At 45.9% G+C, this 20393-nt stretch overlaps 6 protein-coding genes across 12 annotated transcripts in view; 1 reads left to right on the top strand and 5 right to left on the bottom strand.

Moving 5' to 3' along the window:
* RB195_023295 (uncharacterized protein) overlaps positions 1-2295 on the bottom strand; it is a gene marked incomplete at both ends in the record, with an annotated part of 3620 nt that extends 1325 nt beyond the window's left edge. The window contains 7 exons of one of the 3 annotated variants that reach the window (XM_064210674.1): positions 438-599; positions 780-856; positions 910-979; positions 1027-1164; positions 1226-1376; positions 1475-1974; positions 2155-2295. In XM_064210674.1, coding sequence (XP_064066552.1) covers positions 438-599; positions 780-856; positions 910-979; positions 1027-1164; positions 1226-1376; positions 1475-1974; positions 2155-2295 — 1239 coding nt within the window. Of the gene's footprint in view, positions 1-437; positions 600-648; positions 715-779; positions 857-909; positions 980-1026; positions 1377-1474; positions 1975-2154 lie in introns of those variants that run through there. The other 2 variants (XM_064210672.1, XM_064210671.1) reach the window with 2 other exon arrangements.
* A 29-nt stretch (positions 2296-2324) lies between these two features.
* On the bottom strand, positions 2325-2729 carry RB195_023294 (uncharacterized protein; the record flags this gene model as incomplete). Its single annotated transcript, XM_064210670.1, has 1 exon — positions 2325-2729. The coding sequence occupies one exon, from the start codon at positions 2727-2729 to the stop codon at positions 2325-2327; it is 405 nt and encodes a 134-aa protein (XP_064066551.1).
* A 163-nt stretch (positions 2730-2892) lies between these two features.
* On the bottom strand, positions 2893-3444 carry RB195_023293 (uncharacterized protein; the record flags this gene model as incomplete). 2 transcript variants are annotated; one of them, XM_064210669.1, is made up of 1 exon in its annotated part: positions 2893-3444. In XM_064210669.1, the coding sequence occupies one exon, from the start codon at positions 3442-3444 to the stop codon at positions 2893-2895; it is 552 nt and encodes a 183-aa protein (XP_064066549.1). The 2 variants fall into 2 exon arrangements, with proteins under 2 accessions (XP_064066549.1, XP_064066550.1); XM_064210668.1 differs by having other exon boundaries at positions 2893-3399.
* Positions 3445-3682: 238 nt separating this feature from the next.
* RB195_023292 (uncharacterized protein) lies at positions 3683-4201 on the bottom strand (the record flags this gene model as incomplete). The annotated part of the gene is made up of 1 exon (XM_064210667.1): positions 3683-4201. The coding sequence occupies one exon, from the start codon at positions 4199-4201 to the stop codon at positions 3683-3685; it is 519 nt and encodes a 172-aa protein (XP_064066548.1).
* Positions 4202-7020: 2819 nt separating this feature from the next.
* RB195_023284 (uncharacterized protein) overlaps positions 7021-20393 on the top strand; it is a gene marked incomplete at both ends in the record, with an annotated part of 58683 nt that continues 45310 nt past the window's right edge. Inside the window, 4 exons of one of the 3 annotated variants that reach the window (XM_064210655.1) lie at positions 7021-7145; positions 9543-9621; positions 14136-14291; positions 14349-14420. In XM_064210655.1, the coding sequence (XP_064066536.1) occupies positions 7021-7145; positions 9543-9621; positions 14136-14291; positions 14349-14420 (432 nt within the window). Of the gene's footprint in view, positions 7261-9542; positions 9622-14135; positions 14292-14348; positions 14421-20393 lie in introns of those variants that run through there. The other 2 variants (XM_064210657.1, XM_064210658.1) reach the window with 2 other exon arrangements.
* RB195_023291 (uncharacterized protein) lies at positions 9193-12597 on the bottom strand (the record flags this gene model as incomplete). Of its 2 annotated transcripts, XM_064210666.1 has the most annotated exons (3): positions 9193-9289; positions 9346-9512; positions 12484-12597. In XM_064210666.1, the coding sequence occupies 3 exons, from the start codon at positions 12595-12597 to the stop codon at positions 9193-9195; spliced, it is 378 nt and encodes a 125-aa protein (XP_064066545.1). The 2 variants fall into 2 exon arrangements, with proteins under 2 accessions (XP_064066545.1, XP_064066546.1); XM_064210665.1 differs by lacking the exon at positions 12484-12597 and having other exon boundaries at positions 9346-9527.

The raw sequence follows: 20393 nt of genomic DNA, 5'->3' as shown, positions 1-20393 counted from the left end.
TCACGTGAATGTTTTAGCAGTATCTCACAGTATCCATTCTACTGTTTTGCTTACTGCGCAAGATAATGTGTTTCAACTTGTTATGCCAAGACTCTGCGTGATTTGATGTGGTAGACGGCGCATTCTGGCGGTAACAAGGCGCCCATTCTCGTCTTCGTCCCGAGTAATTCCTCTCGATGTGCTAAAACTGTTTCCTGCGTTGACTGCAAAAGAAGATAAGTGATACAAAGTAGGCGTACACTCAGCATCTCTGTTGCTCCCCTTGATGTTAACCAGGTCATGTAAGCAGAAAACTTGTTTTCGAACGCTTTCTGGTCCGTCTCAGTTTTCCACGAACAGGACATCGCTTCTCACAGAGAAGCGATGTCCTGTTCGTGGAAAACATTCATAACATTTCGAAAAACAATGTGAGAAGTTGATGTTGGTAATGAACTTACTTTCAACAGCTCTTTGTGCTTCCTCTGCAACGCTTGGCTAATGTGACACGAACAGAACACTTTGGCAGCCCGACTCGCAGGAAACACCGCCTTGAAAGTATTGTAAAAGACGTATGTGTCGTCTGTCATCACATACTGGGGATTTAGCTCTTGGAAGTACTCCTGAATCATTGTATGTAGTTCAGAAATATGAACCAAGAAAGACGCTTACCTTCACTAGTTCAAAAAGCACTTGCACTTTTGTCGCTGTCACGCGGAGGATAAGAGGTGGGCGCATGGGAAACCGTTACCTCCGTCGTCAGATACAAGCAGCGTGGCCAATCGGAACGCATACCGACTCACGTTGAAAGCGTCATCAAACACTATTCCTCGGTGCCCGTAACGTTCCAAATACTTCTTTGCATTTGTGTCGACGAATGCTGAAATCTGAACTCTTTTGAAGAGCTCGCACATCGATGCAAGGTTAACAAACCGAGCAGGAAACCATCTCCACTCAAGTCCTCTGTTTCAATTAACTTCACGGCTGCAATATCGTCTCTATCCTGGACCAAACACCTTAACGAAGCACGGTCATCCTCGCAGGTCCTACCATCCACCAGTCCATGGCGTGCGGCAATGACTTACTTGACTTAATCGGCGGGCTGATGTCATCGCCTGACACGATTACCCGCATCTTCGCCGAGGTGTGCCGTCCTTGAACACAGCTCTGCCCAACCTTCTCGATCTTCTGCGAGAGCTTGCACAGAATCAATCCATTCGTCGCTATTCCATATTCTGCTAAACCTTACGTCTCGCCTGAACTGCCTACCCACGCCGAGTGTCATCAGCTCCTCTTTCACAACCTCAGTCCAGAACTTCCGTTTTCGGTCAGGTGGCTTCTTCCAGTTCGAACCCGACGAACTCCTCAGAACTCGTTGAACAAGGCTATCTGCCGGTCTGCTTAATATATGACCAAAGAAGCGAAGACGATTTACTTTAGCCTCTTTCGATGGCGGTGCAAGATGTTGGTATCTTCCACGTGTCTTCCGCCGTTATACCACATCAATTTCTGCGTAAAGATCTTTATTGTGACAGGCCAAAAGTAGCCAAGTAGCCGTCTAAGCAGCTTTCGTTCCGTGCAGTCAAGCCTCTCCTTAACTGTTAATGGTGCTGCCCAAGTCTCCGATCCGTACATCATGATGGGGCGAATTGCGGATAGGTAGACTCGCAGCTTGACTTCGTTGGTGATGGGGGTCGACCACAGGCATCTCGTTAAGGAGTCAAATGCAGAAATGGCCTTAGCGCATCTTTGCTGACCATCTCTCTCGTAGCTGCCGTTGTTCTTCAGCGTACAGCCAAGGTAACAGAACTCATCGACGAGTCCTATCGGTTGTTCGTCCACCCTGATTCCCGTTCCTGGTCTCGAAGAGATCCACATCTGCTTGCATTTATCAGGGCGTAGGCGTAGTCCATAGGCTGCAGCCAGCTTCGATACAAGGTTGACAACATGTTGAAGTTTCGTACTGCTTTCCGCGAATATAACAACATCGTCGGTGCACTCGAGATCAGTCAAGGGGCACCCTTATGGTGCTAAGACAATGTCGGCAGGGCACTGGTCGACTGTTCTCCGCATAATGTCGTCGATGGCGAAATTGAACAGGAAGGGTCCTGCCACTGCCCCTTGTTTTACTCCAGTTACCACCTCAAACGGGATTGTACATCCGGCTGGTGTTCAAACTGCAGCAGTTGTTCGTTGATTCATGTCATCAAGCAAGGGAACGAATTTTCCTGGTACTCCGTCGGCGCGGAGCGCGTTGAGAAGACGGCCTCGGTGAGGAGAGTCGAACGCGGCTTCAAAGTCCAGAAACGCTAGTTGCATTGGTTTCGAATACCGCTGCCAGATTTCGATCACTCTTCTGACGATGAATACCTGGTCAATCGTAGATCGGCCAGGACGAAAGCCAGCTTGCTCGTCGCGCGTTGTTTCTTCGCGATGTTTAATGAGTCGGTAATGCGCTCCAATACCTTGTACATAATACGCAGCAAAGAGATTCCTCGATAATTCCTGGGGTCCGTGACGGACAACTTCTTGTGGAGGGGAATTATAATAGCGTGTCTCCACGAATCAGGTATCCTTTCGTCTATCCATATTGAACGGATGATATTTGTCATCTCACGAATCTCTGACGGAGGAAGATATTTTAGCATTTCTGCGCTAATCCCGTCGTCTCCAGCAGATTTTCCATTCTTCATTTTTTGAGTACAGACCAGGACCTCCGACTCGGTCGGTGGCCCCTCGTTAACCGCATACATCGAGTTGTGTTCGAGTGTTCGAGTTCAGGAGCTGACGGTGCTAGCCGGTTCAGCAAGGTCTTAAAGTGTTCCTTCCAAATTGGAAGGGTTGCTTCACCGACAGCTATCCCACTGGCAGTGTTGGGGACAGGGGAACATCTTTTCATTTGGCCGCTATAGTGTTTTAGTAGAGCATAGGCTTTCCGCAGGTTCCTGTCCTTTCACGCCTTCTCAAACTCCATCGCTCTTGACGTCCACTCGTTATCGCGGTCTTGTTGCAGTTGACGACGCAGCTTCCTTCTAAGACTCTTTTCCTGGTTGAAGTCACCAGCGCTGCGCGCGACACATACAGAATTGTTCGTGGATTTTGTTTCCGCAGATACAAAGGCAAACTTCCGCGGCAATAGAGCCGAGAGCGTTTCCCTTGCAGCATCCTAGATGCATTTGCGAAGGAATCCGCATCGCTAAGCTTCTTTCTGGTCCGTACTCCAACATAAATAGACACACGTTGGCGGAATTTTGTTCTGCATTCATCGTCTTTCAGACCTGCCATGTCGATTTTCGGTTGAAGAGGGACTTCTCGGTTTCTCTTGTGGAACCGTATTTTGAAGCTGATAAGAACTGGACGGTGGTCAGAGTCGAACGCAACGTCCCAAACAGCTCTAGATTTTCGGATATCTGACTGAGGCATGTTCCTCGCCTGAACGTAGTCGAGCTGAAGCTTAAGAGTCCTCATCTTCCGCTTGCGCTGCTCTTCAGGCGTTAAAAGGGTTGACCCCTGCCACGTGAGCTGATGGTGTCGATGATTCCTCTTAAACGTGGAAGCGATGATGAGGCCCGTCTATTCGCACAAGTCGACCAGACCGTCACCGTTGTCCGACGTGGGCTCCGCTGAATAATACCATTTTCCTAGCACATCGGATTGTTGTTCGAGTTCTCATCTTCGCATTTGCGTCGATTCCGACAATGACCACCTACTGGCTTGGTATTTTAGACATCAATGCATTGAGTTCATCATAGAAGGCGTCCTTACTGTTGTCCTCAGCGGTTTCCGTAGGTGCGTGAGCACTTACGATCCAGAATTTACGTCCTCTGCGATCCTGCAGTCGTAAAAAGGCGCATCTAGACGACGTTGAGCCAAATTCCTCCACCAGATTCTTGTAATCGTTCCTCACAGCTATCGCGCAGCCACCTACTTTGTTCTCATCAGCATCGCCGCAGTATATAGTGTAATTTTCGATGCTGATGACGGGCCGATCTCTCACGCGTGTTTCCTGCAGTGCAGCAAAGGGCACACAGAGATATCGCAGAAGTCTGGATAGAGCGGCTTGTTGGAGTTCACTCGATAGTGTTCGGCAGTTCAGCGTGACGAAACGAATGGTTGTTGCCAAAAATTCCATGCTCCCTTCAGGCAGTTGACCTTTCAGGTTATGGGCTTTGGCGGTGTGCTGGACGACAGCACCTTTTTGCAATGTATGGGAAGCTTTCGCCATATAACAGTGCAGGTTATATAGCTCGTACGTTCCCAACGCGTACACTCGAACGCCTGATTGCGTTTAGTTAAAGCAAAGTCACCACGTGCAGGTAGCAATCAGACTCGTATACAAACATGAATGAAGTAAACGAGTGGTAAGGTAAACATAAAACCAAGAAAAGGCAAAAATAGAACTTTAAAAGGCAGAGAAACAAGACAAAATAATCATAATCAAGACAAGGAAATGAGACAAAACAATAAGAAAGTGAGACGGTAAAGGTAGAACGGAGAAACAAGCAAGTAGGACAGGGATTATCCAAAAGACAAAAGGAGATGAAAATACAACTTAAATAAGGAAATCAATGCAAGGATAAATGGAACAACGAGAAGAAAACTGGACAGAGAAAGAGCAAAAGGTGTTAACTATGCAGTTATTTGAAATAATCGTCGTTAGCTGCATCAGGATCGAAAACCCTAAGTTCCAATCTCATCCCTTATTCGGTTGGAAATTCGGAGATCATACTTCCCTTCCTTCTTTGATTAAAGTTTGTTGTGATATTCTCCTCGTTCCTTCTGAGGTAAGAGTACATGAAACACCGTAAGGCACTCATTTTCTACCTTTCTCTAAGCTTATTTCTCTGAAGCAACAGAGGAAGTAGTTACTTGGTGTACCATCTTGAATTTTGCAGCGCGTTAGCATTGGTCCAAGGGGCGGAGCCTCTCGCAGCCGGGTGTAAGTTTAGATACGAGTCGAAGGGAAGTTGAAGCGTCCGATTCGTTCTGAGTTTATTGTTGGTGGGAAACTTTTGCTTTAATTTATTGTGATGTGATCCTGTCCAACTTATTTGTGTGATGTATCTCTTTCTTCCCTTCACATGCTTTTGCGCTGGTTTATATATTGGGTTTTCAAATAGGTTTCTCTCCACATTCATCAACTTCTTCAATTCTCGATAGCCTGAGTTGTGGACCAAAGAGATGAACAATTTGCTCAATCGATGGAGGAAGGTCATTGACTGCTTTGGCAACTGCGTTATTGATGAAAATAAAACTAACGAAATGTCTTTCTTGTTCAATAAATAGAAATGTCAAGAAAGGTGGAAAGGAACTCATAGGTCACCCTAATACATTTCATTTTTTATTTCATTGTGGTATTTCTCTAGGGGTTTCCTTCTCAGCAATTGTTTAACGAAGACTCATCGACTTCAAAGAGCTTTAGTTCCGTATATTATTATTACAAACTTCGACCATATATAGAGGGCAGGCACTTGTGTCTTACCTGACGATTATTTGTGACCTGATTGTTTGCTTGTGTGCACAGTTTCTTGGCAAATATCGCCCGCTTTCCCTCCTCTTGTTTGATCAGTTCAAGCAGTGACACGACATCTGCGTGAATTTCTCGTTTTTCTGTTCCAGATCTTCTATTAATGCTAGTTTCTATTTTTCTGTTTTCTCATCGTATCTCCGGATGAACGATAGAATTCAATTAAATTGGAGACAAAAGTCAAAAGCTGCAAGGAAACTATGTTCGTGATCATAACAGAGGAAATGAACTCTCGATCTTTCGGAATTCTTCACGAGATGAAATGTTTGAGCGTAATTGATTGTTCCTCAGAACTTTTACAGCTAACTGTTTATGAACTGATGTTGAATTTTAGTACAATTTTCACTGACGTTGCCTCAAAGGAAACAAAGCATGCATTTCCCTTTTAACATAGTTGGAAGTGCTGCTGTATAGTAGGAAATATCGCATGAGTCTAGGGTTTCCGGAGACATATGTCCTTTTGTGGTTCCAAGAACCGGAGTCTTTTCTCGTACAGTCGTGAAGGTCTTCTAAAAGCCGATCATATACGTTGCCGATGTTCTCTATTATGGTATCTTTCCAAAAGCCGACAAGCGAAGCGAAGAGGTCCCAGTTGATGGTGGTGCTGAGACTTCACTTTGTGAACTTTGTGGCTTCTCTGCTCTCACTGTGAAGGAAAGTGGTGAATGGATTGTCAAAGGCAATCAGTTCGGTGTACAGAGGTCCGCAAAGCACGAGGTATTATTGGTAGTCGCGGCGTTTTTATAGATATCCTTGAATCAAGATGTCACAGAGGGCGCGTCAGGACAAAACGTATTACATTGATGAGGTGAAGTGGCACACAACGCGTTCCACCAATAGGAATGTCCGTAGGGGATAATTAGGGGGTCCGTCGCTCTTTAGTTTCTGGAGCGAGCGTTTGAAATTGTCCACGAAGTGTTCAGCTTGTTAACTGACTGAGTATGAAACGGTGGTGATTAGATGGGTTCTATTCGTTTCTTCTGGTGGACATCTTGGCATTTGGCAGAAGCAAACTGACTTCGTTATCCGGAACTTATGTGAGAAAGTCCAAAGTGCGCGAAGTCGTCGGAGGTCCTTCAGCGTCGCAGTACTAGTGATGGGATTCACCGGAATCACTTTTGGAGAAATTCTCGACAACCACCAGATAGAAGGTTTTGTCCTTAGGGTTAGCGAAGTCGATGTTTGCCCAGCTGCAAGGGGCGTCTGAGCGAAGCCACGAGCAGAGTGTTTTCTTGGCGGGTGACTTTGCAACTTCCCGACAGTCGGTGCAGGAGCAAAGGATTTCTCCAAGCCGTCGTTGATCCTTTCCAGAATACATAGCTGCAAGCAAGGGCTCTCATTTTGTTAATTCTGTTTTACGTGTAGGATCTTTGGGATAGACGGCTGGAGCCGGTTGAACGACAATGTGGTCTCCAAAAAAAGGGACATCCTTGTCGATAGGTCGTTGCGAAGCCGTTGGTGTTCCGATACTCGATGTCGAAGTCGTAAGCGAGTAGCGTGACCCTCCAGTGTTGCAGATGATTCGCAGCACAACTAAGAACTTTTGTAGATCCGAAGATGGCGAGAAGAAGCTTGGGATCAGCGAGAAGGTTGAAATGGCATCTATAAATGCATCGACGAATATTTTGGAACGTGTACATAAGTGCGAGACCTTCCTTCTCGATCTGATCGTAGTTCTTGTCGGCAGCGGCGAGAGAACGACTGTTGATGCAGATGCAGAAGTTGTAGGGTGGAACGGTCAAGAGGTACCCGTATGATGTACCGCCGCGTATCTAGGAGGCTAATGAGCGTCGTTAATTGCACCGCGCGTCTCCTGATACCGTCATAATCGCTACAGTAGCCTGATTGCTCCTGTTGTGCTACGTCTTCAAAACGCTCCGCCCGCACCACCCTCCCCTCCCATTTCGCCGCGTCTACCGCTCTTACGACGAATTTTTTTCGCCGCACCCATAGCTCTTATGATGCGCTTTTAAAATCGAACGGAAAGCAAAGTACCTGGTATTAGATGTTGTTCGAAGGTCTACATAAAGTGTGCTTGTAAGTTAATATAAAAGAAGGAAAGAATGAAAGAGGTTTGTATAAGTGATATGCCATTTAGAAATGCGAGTGAAAATGAAATTATCTTGTCTCGACTTGTTAGGTGGAAAACACTCATTCATCTCTGGGAATGCAAGAGATGTTTCAAAAAATGTCCCACTGATCGGTGTTATGCTATCTTTTTTACTTTTTTTTTCTCCAAGGATTCCTTTTTGTTTATCTAACTGGGTAAAACTGGCATCCAACGACTAACGAGGCGCGAATAATGCCTCGCAGACATACACTGTACCTAAAGGTATATCTCAAAGATACAAAGGTCTCTGTTCGCTATTAATACATCTAACCTGTCATATTGATTTTATGCAGAGAATAAATAGAAATGAAGCGATAAAACGCTGTTGAAAGAAGTTTGAAGAACCATACAAAGTTCTACTATATAAAACTGTATAAAACGTACAAGCAATTATTGAAATGTTTGACATGCGCTCTATATAAACATTATATCTAAGTAAAATTTTGAAAAAGCAAAATGAAGAAAGGAGTTTAAAGAATGTATACAAAGTAATAAGCGCACAAAGTTGCTGTACGTATAGCTGCTGCAGTTGAAAGTTGCACACGAATTCGTTGAATGGCATCGTGACAAACACATACTTATGCACTGCTAGTTTATATAGAAGACTTAGGGCATGAAATGTGTTAAATTATGAGATCTGTAAAAATAAAAAGGATAAAGTCACTGGCGTATCAATCCACTTGGGATGCGCCAACGCGTTTTACTGTCGATGAGGTTCTGGAACGCGTGTTGGCCTATACAGTGACTTGCGGGGGTCAGCCGATGATCAAGTCAGTGTTTTTATCCTCCCAGACAAGTCTGGTACCAATTTATCAACCCCGTATGGATGAAAGGCTTGGTTTGCACTAGGACGGTTTCGAACCCTCGACCGTGTGGCTACAACGGACCTCTAACCGACTGCGCCACACCCGCCCTTTGTGAAAATATATGCATGTTATTCTTTTTCCTGGAGCATCTTTTTGAGATAAATTTTACTTATGTAAAGTTACATTGGATAGAAGGATCTTCTTCTCTTTTATTCCCAATAATATGCGCTTAGTTTATTATATCCGTACATCAGAATTCGCTGAGGCAGTTCGTTTTTCACTCCTCCTCCCTTCAAAATTCGCACTATTCACCGCTTCGTCGCGGCGCGAACGTCGCGCGCGGCGTTGATCAGAGAGCAATGGGGAGGCGGGCATAGGTGCGATAGGGAGAAGCCGATAGAGGAGGCCTCCTCAGGTGAAGGGGGTTTAGCTCACAGCTCAAGTGAAGGGGGTCCTTTCGCCAAGCGTCCAAAAGTGAAGGGGGTAGTTTCGCCAATCGTTCAAAAGTTAAGGGGGTCAGAGCACCGGCTCCGAATATCACATCTATGGAGGCGGTCAGCCGGTTTTTACGGGTACCTCTTGTCCCGCCCCCAGTTATAGGCAGATATCTTTGAAAAGAAGGCTTCCAAATTAGCGTTGTACTCGGAAAGAGTTCGGCTGGTCGCGGTGACGCCGAGATAGGCAAAAACGGCGTTGAGTCCGGAGATCATGAGGTCGATGATTTGCTGGAAGATGTCAGATAGGGATTTGACTTCAGTAATCGACTGTAGCGGTTACTCTTGGGCGTTGATAGTGAGGAGATCATTGGAGCCGTTGTCAACTTTCACTTGTAAGTAGGCGTTAGCGAACCCAATGTATAAGGAGATGGTTCTTCAATTAAGCTATGTGAAAACATGGTGAGCAGAGGGTGCCGAAGTTTTACGAACCCGTAAGGAGCCGGCCTCTTTTCGCTGAACGCCAGGCGAGCATCGGACTTAGCGTAGAGCGCCGCCTTGACCTTGGTGAAGCATTCAAGTTCAAATTTGAAGAAGTCCATGAAGAGGTGCTTCAGCTTCGCGGTCGGCTGGTCTCCGGACGCAGCGTAATTAAACGTCTGAACGTTTTGCATGTTGCACTTCTTCAGAACCGGTTTGGATGATTTGTTCGAGCGCAGTGATGCCAAGAAGACCGTCGTCAGAGAAGTGGTAGATGTTTTATTTATGGTGAGCTTCTCCTCGATTCTCAATAGATTACAAATTTGGCTCCGAAACTCCAGTGTTTCTTTGTGCTTATAGATGGACAACGTATGTCCATTGGTTTTTTCGAAGACGTGTACCTTCGCAGATGAAAGCTTCCGAGTTCCGTGCTAGTATAACAGGAGTAGTGCCAACGGCGCCAGTGTGGGGAGGCGGTCGCGATGACCGTTCATTCATGTGAACATGCAGGTACTTCTGGACATTTCTGGAGAACCCGATCGTGATGCATTGGTATTAGGTAAGCTGTGATGGCTGCTTGAAGCGTCATCTTGATGAAATCTTTGACTTCTGAGTGACATTGGTAGCTTGCGATTATTCGGGCAGTGTTTCTTCTAGCGTTGGTGCTGACAAATCGGACACGGTGAACGAACGACATGGATTGGGGATCTGACGGAAAGGAACCGGCTATAGTTGGTCTTGTTCCTCCTTGTTCTTACGTCATGGATTCCTGCTATTCGGCGTGTCTTCGGCTACCTCGGATTAATCTTTGACTGAGTTCTAGGTGTGGTACTTTTTGACCAACATATCTACATCCTTGTTGTTCTTGTCCTAATCGTCAGTTGTTGTGTTCGTGAATAGTGATGGTGAAATGTTTATTGGGTGACCCACAGTTAGAGAGGGTAGTCCCCTGATTCTAACTGCACTACGCACCCCAGCTGCTTGCGCAACCGCACAGGACGTCTTCGTCTTGACTCGAGTATACCTCACAACCTTTAAAAAAACACAACAGCGTAGATTTTGTCTTAGCGGCTGCTTCGCGGCGCGACGTTAGAGCGCGACATTCCATCAGGGATAGAATGACTTTTAGAGGTCTATAGTCGGATCAAAACGACATGAATCACCAGTGCAGTTGCGGTGCATTTGCGTACGCGAAACTACGCGGTGGGGACGCCAGTTAGAACCGAGTTGGGAGCGTCGCAAACTGCAGCGATAGGTGGTGCCAGCAAGGGTTTTGCCACGCTTCTAGCCTCTACACTCTCTACGCTAGCGCCTGGAGAGAAGCCTCGTCCGCAATTGCGTACGTGCTTCATGTCGTTTTGACCCTACTATATATTGCGACCAGTCTGGAAATGTTGGGCACTGCATTGTCATCCTTTCATCCTTCTCTAGCCCGATACGTAATAGTGAGCAGGTTTCACGTATCTTTACTTTTTGTTGACTGCTTTTTAAACAGAGGCATTTTGTTTGTTTCTGATTTTTTTCATGGAATGTCTGCAAGTAAAGCTCTAGTCTAATTTGTACCGTTAGGCGCCGTATGAGGAGTGCCGGTATCCGGACCATGTTCCGGGGCTACCTCGTCGGGCGGCGCGGCGCTCCTATCTCGGCAGGCCAGTAGTGGGGCTGGAGCGCGCAGTTGTCGCATATGTAGATGAGAGCGCCTCCTCTACTCTTCAAGTGTGGTGTTAACAGAGGGATGATAAAGAAGTTTAATTTTATTATTATTGATATTATTATTATTACCCATTAAGTATTCACAGAATGATGTCCACTAAACACTATGTGCGCTTACAATCGTTTTTGTTCCGTTTTCGTTACTTTTCGCTTGCGTCGCCAGGACACATCGGAACCCACGCACTAAATGAAGCTCGTGCCTTCCTATGTTTCCTGAATCCACTGTATGAGAAGAATGTTCTTCCGCAATCCTCACAATGAAACTCTTCCGCATGAATGGGCCCTCTTTGCTGCGTGCATAATATTATTTATTTCCTCATCCGAGCAGTTGGGCACGTTTTGCATATGTTCGTACAGAGGTTTCGCAGTAGAAAAGGTCCTTTTCCACAGATATTGCAAGGTGAGGGGTGGGTGTGGTGTAGCGGCTAGAGGTTCCGCTTCCTGCACGATCGATCGGAGGTTCGAATCCGCCCTAGTGCTCACCAAGCCTTTCATCCCTCCGGGGTCGATAAATTGGTACCAGACTTGTCTGGGAGGATAAAAGCACTGACTTGACACATCGGCTAGCCACCGCAAGTCATTGTATAGGCCAGATACACGTTCGTAAACCTCAAACGATTCTGAATTGAAGTGAACGTGGGGGCGCATCCCAAGCGGATTGATTAACGCCAGACACTTTATCCACTTTTATTGCAAGGGGCAGAGGTATGCATGGCGGTGCAGACTGAAGAATGTCATGTAATGGAGTAAAGGGAGGAAGAAGAGGTGAGAAAAGACGTTCCACCACTACACAAAAAAATGAAGGAAAAGAGGATAACAACAGACCATTTAATGTTCCGCCAGCAAAGGGAAAAGAAAGAGGAGAGCTGACAACGTCTGCTATAGCGTACAGCTGAGATAGAACAGTAATCACTCTGAGGGAGGAACAGTTCCCTTGCATACGGCTAACATGTGAGGTCCCAGAACATTCTACTGCAGCCACCCTAAACGGGCTTATATACAACTGGGATGGCCTTGTAGAACATCCTCCGACATCCTCATATCTTTGTCCTCATATACATATGCGGCAATTGCGCGCTCCAGTCCCACTATTGCCCGGCTGAGATAGGAGCGCCGCGACGCAGCCGTGCCGCCCTACGAGTTAGTCCTGGAACATAGTTCAGGTACCGACATTCCCGTATGCCTCGGAGGACGGGTAAAATATCGTTGGGGCCACTTTAACGCACCCAAACCGAACTGTGACCGTGTAAGGGGGACCGTGGCGGGAACTTCGACTGTCAATACTGCACCCGGCGGGCGAAAAAGGTCCTGGAGCACAACAGGCGCAAAGACATCCACAGAACACGTTAGTCGTTCTCGTCGTCAAGCCATTCCATTTGCATAATGGGTTCCTTTAACTTCCTGACTCTTCGTGACTTAACTCAGATTACTGATTACCACTTGGCCGGAGCTTGCATCGAATTCGGAGAAGGAATTCGGCGAATGGCTCGCTGATCGTGGATTGCTGTGGAAGGAGCGACCTTGCTCCAACTGCGGAAGTCCAGTTAACATCGCGAAGCAGAGGAATGTGAACAGCCTTCATAAAGGCCAACCCAACGGCCTTTTTTAGGGCCACTAACTTGCGAATGCAGATCGAAAATGTGTGAATAAAAGTTATTGTATGCATGTTTAGTGATCGTGGACTGCTACGGAATTCATTTTCGGTTTTTTTTTCTTTGAAAGTAACACATGGTATGACTTAGTTATTTATTTCTCGTAAGCTTGTTCGGAGTAAAACGTAGTTGGAGATGGCCACTCAGGGGGGCCTTTGTTTCTGGAAGTAAATAACTAAATCAGTCGGGGCCTAAGACCTAAGCAATAGTCTTAGAGGATCTATGACATGTAGGCTAAAGTTAGTAAGAGAAAAAAGTAAGACAGATCGTCCAGAAGTAAGAGCGCCACTGAGTGGCCGCCACAACTACATTTTTCCCTTGTTTAGAAGATTTGGTAAAGTTAAAATAGTGGTAGTTCCAGCTCTGTCTTCCTTTTTACTTAGTAGCTTCAAGCTACATGTCGTGGATCCTGTAAGAGTGTTGCCCAGGTCTTGGAGCCCCGACTGACTCAGCTACTCAATTGTGCTTCGTGACCTTTTCCGCGCTCTGAATGCGGGTGCAATACTGGCAGTTGAAATTCCGGCCACGATTCCCTTTATACGGTCACAGTTAGATTTGGGCGCGTTAAAGTACCCTCCCCCCAACAACATTTTACTCGGGAGGGCGGGTCCACACCGCATATTAGTAGCCTTAGCCTACATGTCATGCCTCCTATAAGGCCAATTTTAGGTTTTAAGGCTTAGTAGTTTTAATCCGCAATTTAGCAATTTTTGCGTATTCAACAAGAAGATTGACCTCTACCTCACCGATGCACATTGCCTATCGTTATTTGCAGCTTCTTCTCCAACAGTCGCTAACATTTAAAGTCCTCGACTAATTAAGTGACGTTAAAGGTTGGAAAGGTGGAAAACACTTATGTTACATATACAACATACGGACGGAAGCATACTTATGTTAGAAACACAACATACAAACCAAACAAATAGTTATTTGCTTCCGGAATTAAAGGTGCCAGTGAGTGCCCACTCCCCAACTATATTTTACTGTATATCTGGTTAGAGAAGGTTGAAAGATGATACGCACAACATTTCCAGATTGTTCACAATACGAACAGCAAAAAAGGATCTCTAGCGTCGTGCCGCGACGCAGCCGCCCGCAGGCAGAAACGGAGCCGTCCCTTATTGTTTTAGTGTTTTCCCTCACCTCTGCTTTCGCGTACGCCCCTGTCCTGTTTCTTCTGCCGCATCAGTTTTGCTACATTTATTTGTTTGCTATGGACTGACATTTTATATCTCTCTTAATCATACTAGTTGGTGCTATTTGGATGGACGTAGTTATTCCCTTCTTCCTTTCGTTATCATTGCATGTTCTGTGAATACTTATGGTTTTGTCTTGGGGAACGTTCCTTGTCATCTATATATCTGGAAGCAAAGAGGAACTATATGTATTTCCTCTCAGACAAGAGTGGTAGTTTCTAATGTTCCTTAAAAAATTTAGTCGGACCATACCTCCTCTGAAAAGTTGATTTGGCTGAAGTCGTCTTCTTCTGCAACTGTGCGCGAAATCCCTGTGATTCGATCTTCTGCAGTACCATCAGCCGTGTTGGAGTGCAGCATGCCATCTCTTAGTGGTCACCACCATGAGGATGTTCAGGTAAGTTCACTTTTGATTAATTTACCAATCTTCTGATGTAGTGATTGTGTTTGCCAGGATGAGTACTATCGTCGTGAAATAATGACAAAAACCATAATTACAAGAAGCACCGAAGCTTTATCGCAGCAGGCAAGTGTATTATTTAATGCAGAAATAAGATTTCTAAAAACGAGCTGTCTTGAAAGTTTTTGCTGTTCTAAAAACTCCATATTTACCTGCTGGTGATTCGATTTAAACCTGTTTTGTGGTTTCCAAGTAGTATATGGATAGTTAAGCAGTTAGTTTTTGATAACTTATAAGAAGAAAGAAGTTCAAATTTAATAGGATTTCTAGACTTTCTGAAGGTGATATGAAGACAAACTCACTCCCTTTCTTTATTAGAACTTCATACAAAATCCCATGTATTTCTATCTAACACTATTATTCTTTGACTTATTCGGCAATTTCAACAGCTCACACCACTCTTTGCATATTTTCTTGTAACTGCGCAGTTTTCTGCGTCTCTGTGGCTAGCAGAATATATAAGACGGTTGTCTGCGTCTTCATGAACAACTGGCCTCGTTGAGCTATGTTCGCGTATCCGCCGGCATCTCCACTGGGCACGTTATGTCTCGGAGGCATTCGCGAAGAATCTGCCGGGACCCTCTTTACCATCCTCTCATTTGAGCATATACAGTGTCGCGGCCACAAACCGGCTCACAATGTTTCATTTATTCCACAATAAAACCGCTTGGAATTACTGGGCACCCTATTTTACTTTTTAGCTTTTTGACAACCCAATCTGACGCTGACGCCGTTGGACTTGTCTCACTGCTTTCTGGAATTTTGTGACACATTCACGTGACCGTCTGTTGTTATATAACATGATTGGCTGTAGTTTCATGACACTATAATCAACTCTTTACAACTACCAACTAAGTAACTAAGTAAGTGGCTGATTGCAAGCAGTTCATTCTGTGGAATACTAATATGTTTCTCTCCCTTAAATTCTCCCTTAGACTTAATCGGCAGGCTGATGTCATCGCCTGATGCGATCACCCGCATCTTAGACGAGGTGTGTCGTCATTGAACATAGCTCTGCCCAACCTCGTTCTTCTGCGAGAGCTTGCACAGAATCAATCCATTCGTAGCTATTCCATATCCTGGGAAACCTTGTGTTCGCCTAAACTGCCTATCCACACCCGAGTATCCTAAGGTCCTCCTTCACCGCCTCAGTCCGGAACATCCGCTTACGTGCATGTGACCTCTTCCAGCTTGAATCAGACGGACTCTTCAAAACTCGTTGAACAAGGCGATCTGTCCGTCTCCTTAATATATGACCAAACAAGCGAAGACGATTTATTTTAGCCACTTTTGTTGGGGGTGCAAGAGATTGATATCTTCCACGTGTCATCCGCCGGTACGCCACATCGCGTACAGCTCTTCATTGTGGCATACCCTAAGTCAAAAGTAGCCAAGCAGCCTTCTAAGCAGATTTCGTTCCGTGCAGTCCAGCCTCTCCATCACCGTAGATCGCCCAAGTCTCTGATCCATGATGGGGCGAATTGCGCATAAGTAGACTCGCAGCTTGACTTCGTTGGTGATGGGGGTCGACCACAGGCATCTCGTTAAGGAGTCAAATGCAGAAATGGCCTTAGCGCATCTTTGCTGAATATCTTCCTCGTAGCTGCTGTTGTTCTTCAGCAGACAGCCCAGGTAGCTGAAATTATCGACGAGTTCAACTGGTTGTCCGTCCACCCTGATTCCCGTTGGAGGCCTCGAAGAGATCCACATCTGCTTACTTTTATCAGGGCGTAGACGTAATTCATATGCTCCAGCCAAATCCGATTCAAGGTTGATAACATGTTGAAGTTTCGTACTGTCGTCAATACACCAACATCGTCGGCGTCCTCAAGATAAGCCAACTTTCCTGGTACTCCGACGGCGCAGAGTGGGTTGAGAAGACGGCTTCGGTGAGGAGAGTCGAAAGCGACTTCAAAGTCCAGAAAGGCTAATTGCATTGGCTTCGAATACCACTAAAGATTTCGGTCATTCTCATAATGATGAACACCTGGTCAGCCGTAGACGGGCCAGGATGAAAGCCAGCTTGCTCGTCACGCGTCGTTTCCTTGCGATATTAAATAAGTCGGTCCAGCTCGCTATTATCCGCTTCAAAACTTAGTACATAACACGCAGCAAAGAGATTCCTCGATAATTCCTAGTGTTCGTGACGGATAACTTCTTGTAGAGGGGAATTATGATTGCTTGTCTCCACGAGTCAGGTATCTTTTCGTCTATCCATATTGAACAGATGACCTTTGTCATTTCACGAATCCCAGGCGGAGGAAGATTTTTCAGCATCTCTGCGCTAATCCCGTCGTCTCCACCAGATTTTCCATTTTTCATCTTTTGGATACAGACCAGAACCTCTGACTCGGTCGGTGGTTCCTCGTTAAACGCATATGTCGGCCTTTGAACGTACTCCAGTTCAGGAGCTGACGGTGCTTGCCTGTTCAACAAGGTCTTGAGGTGATCTCTCCAAATTGGAAGGGTTGCTTCACCGACAGCTACTTCACTGGCAGTGCTGAGGAGTGGAGAACATCTTTTCATCTTGCCCCTATACTTTAATAAAGCATAGGGTTTCCGCGGGTTCTTGTCCTCCCACTCCTTTTCAAACTCCATCGGTCCACTCGTTATACCGGTCTTGTTGTCTGGCGACGCAACTTCCATCTCAGACGTTTTTCCTAGTTGAAATCGCCAGTGCTGCGGGCGGTGCATGTAGTGTTATACTTGGATTTTTTTCCGCATATGCAAAGGCAAACTTTTTCCGGGACTTTTGTACCGCGAGGGTTTCCTTTGCAACGTCCTGGATGCACTCTGTAAAGGAATCTGCATCGCAGCTTCTTCCTGGTCCGTTCTCCAGCATGAATAGACACACGTTGGCAGAATTTCGTTCTGCATTCTTCGTCTTTCAGACCTGCTATGCCGATTTTCGGTTGAGGAGATACTCCTCGGTTCCTCTTGTGGAATCGCATCTTATTGAAAAGAACTGGACGGTGGTCAGAATCGAAAGCAACGTCCCAAACAGCTCTGCATTTTCGGATACCCGACTAAGTGATGATCCTTGTCTGAGCGTAGTCGAGCTGAAGTTTGGGAGTCCTCATGTTCCGTATGTGCTGCTTTTCAGGCGTTAAAAGGGTTAAACCTTGCCACGTGAGCTGATGACGTCGATGATTCCTTTCAAACGTGGCAGCGATGATGGGCCCATCTGTTCACATGAGTCACCCAAACGGTCACCCTTGTCCGACGTCCGCTCCGCTGGACAATACCATTTTCCTAGCACATCTGATCGTAGCTCAAGTACCATTTTCGCATTTGCGTCGATTCCTACAATGACCAGCTGCTGGCTGGGAATTTTAGACATCAACGCATTGAGTTCATCATAAAAGTCCTTACCGTTCTTCCTACTTGGGAAGGGGTCAGGTTTCTGAAGCATAGGTCGCAGCAGTACTGTGGTGCTGAAGAGGTGAGCACGGAGCCGGGTTTACTAGTCTTCTTCACTACATCCTCAATATTCTTATACGCTGCTAAAGCCGCTCATTTCCTCCTGCCCAGCTTAGGGTTTAGGTCGTTCGTCATGTTTATTTCCCGACCCAGATAAGCGTAGCTAATGCATTTGGATATGTTAATTCCGTTGAGCGTGAATGGGACATCCGCGGTCCGTCCGTTACGCATGAACATCGTCTTTTGCAGATTCAGCTGGATACCGGTGCTTCCACATACTTCGTCGAACTTGATTAGCATTCGTTCAGCTTCGTCGATGCGAGATGTTATCAGAACGATATTATCAGCGAAATGGTGTACGACCATCAATCTTCACTCCCATGTCGTCCCATTCCTGCTTTCGCACTGCGTTCTTGAGAGTGGCCGTGAACATCTCAGATGAGATTGAACACCCTTGCAAATCCCTCTCTTCCCGTAATAAAGATATTCGATACCTCTAGTTTCGAAACAGTGTGAATATGGCCAATCGTGCTAAATCCTTTTCGAAACCCCGTTTTCTCGCATTGCTGTCCTTCAGCCAAGACTTTTCAATCCTATTAAGGATCACTCTTGTAAAGACCTTGTAGATGACATATACTAAGCAGATCGGCGACAGTTGCCAAGCCAATGTCGTCAATGTCATGTAGACCTCCTTTTTTTATAGAACAACACGGTCTTGCTGGTCTTCCACTGTTTAGGAACCTTGTATTCCGACAGGTAGCGTGTAAAGAGTCTTGCCAGAGTGTTGATGAGAACTGGCTGAAGACTCTCAGATGTTCAAATCTTATCCTGTAAGGAACGGGTGCCGTACGATTTCTCACCGATATGATAGCACATCGTAATTTAGAAGGAAGAACCTCTGAAATAACATGACCTACTTCCCTCATATGGTGAGAAGGCAAGTGGTCACATTAGATGTCGTGGATGATTTCTCCATTCTCCTCGATGCTATGGTTGTTCCATTTGGATTCCTGAGAGCACTAACCCTCGTTTTTCGAATAGTGATTTCTCGACGCGAATTCACTTTCTCGTCTCTGCAGCTTCAGTCAGCACTTCTGTTCTTCTCTCTTTGAGGTCTTCTTTTATCGCCTCTCTGCAAAGTCTTGAGACCTCGGACGTTCTTTTTTACCTGCGGCTTGTGCAGCTCCATGCTGACGTATCAGCTCTAGAGTTTCCGGAGACAGGCGCCTCTTAGTAGTTTTGAAACCCTTCGCTTTCCTCATACAGTCGTAAATATGTTCTACAAGCCGTTCATATTTGTCGTCGATGTTGTTCATGACGGTATCTTCCCAAAAACCAGCAAGCGAAGCGATGAGGTTCTAGTCAATGGTTCTGGGAGTTCGCTTAGTGAACTTCGCGGCTTTTTCTCCTCTCCGTGTGAAAGAAAATCTTCCTCGAAGAAGACGATGTTCCGATCGCGTATAAAACTTTGGTACAACAGCGACATCGACATCTGTCAGGCAAAACCTGCTGACGATGATGTGGTCGATTTCATTACGATACCCTCCATCGGGAGACTCCCACGTCCAGCTTAGATAGGAGGGTTTCTGAAATTGCAAGTTCCCTTGGATGTTCTTTGTCGTCATGATGAACTCGGAAAGCCTCTCTCCTTGTTCATTACATTGAAGGCAGTAGGTTGCGATGTGAAGTTCTTCAGGCGTTCTTCTGGGGTCAAATTTGGCGTTGAAGTCACCAACAATGACCTTATAAAAGGTATGGTCTTCCCCGTAGAACTTCTCTAGGTCCATATAGAAAGCCTCTACTTCTTCTTGTTCGTATCTTGTTGTTGGAGCGTAAGCGACGAAGATGCTCAAAGCTATGTTGATCCACATCTTCTCATTCGCAGACGTCCGATTTGGGCCGTAGTTTGTTCGAAAGAGTCGATGCTCTTTGTCACACCTGTGTTGACGAGTACACCAACTCCACCAACTCCTCTACTGTCGCATGTTCCTAAGAACAGTTCTTCTCCAGTGTCATACACTGCATTCGGTGGGTGGCGTGGCCTCGTCTCGGTCAGTCCGATGTCGTCCTACCTAAACTTCTTGGCTTGCATCATCAGATCTTCAATGACCGCATCCGATGCAAGCGTCCGGGCGTTATACGTAGAGATCGTCATCCTAGTCCTTTTCGGTTTCGGTAGCCTACATGACTCCTGTAACCCTGTCTTTCCTGGCACATCAGCGCCAGGAAAGACAGGGTTACAGATGGGGTGGTCACAGCGATCTCTTGGACAGTGATGAAATGGACTGGTGTTAGTGAGTGGCGCAGCGAAGTTTGCCGCCGGTTTTATTGGAACGATCAGAGGTCAATTCCTAACAACGGTGAAGTTTTAGCATTCAGCGCAAAGGAGTTACATAAGAATAATTGTCCTTTAACCGTGATTGTTTTCATAATAACACTCAAAAAAAAAGAGATTTCGCCATCATTGCTATGCGAAAAAAGACATCTACAACTGGAAATGGAGCTAAAAATAGTCCAAAGTAGGAGTTGTGGGAGTTGCTTTGTAGCGACGTTCACTTCATGGAGTACAATTTTTGGGGTTTAATACAGTTTGCAGGGTATAGATGCAGATTGTATCTG

This window comes from Necator americanus, chromosome X, assembly GCF_031761385.1.
Source record: "Necator americanus strain Aroian chromosome X, whole genome shotgun sequence".
Taxonomy (NCBI): domain Eukaryota; kingdom Metazoa; phylum Nematoda; class Chromadorea; order Rhabditida; family Ancylostomatidae; genus Necator; species Necator americanus.
Note: the sequence above shows the minus strand (reverse complement) of the source record. Positions and strands in the feature narration are given on the sequence as shown.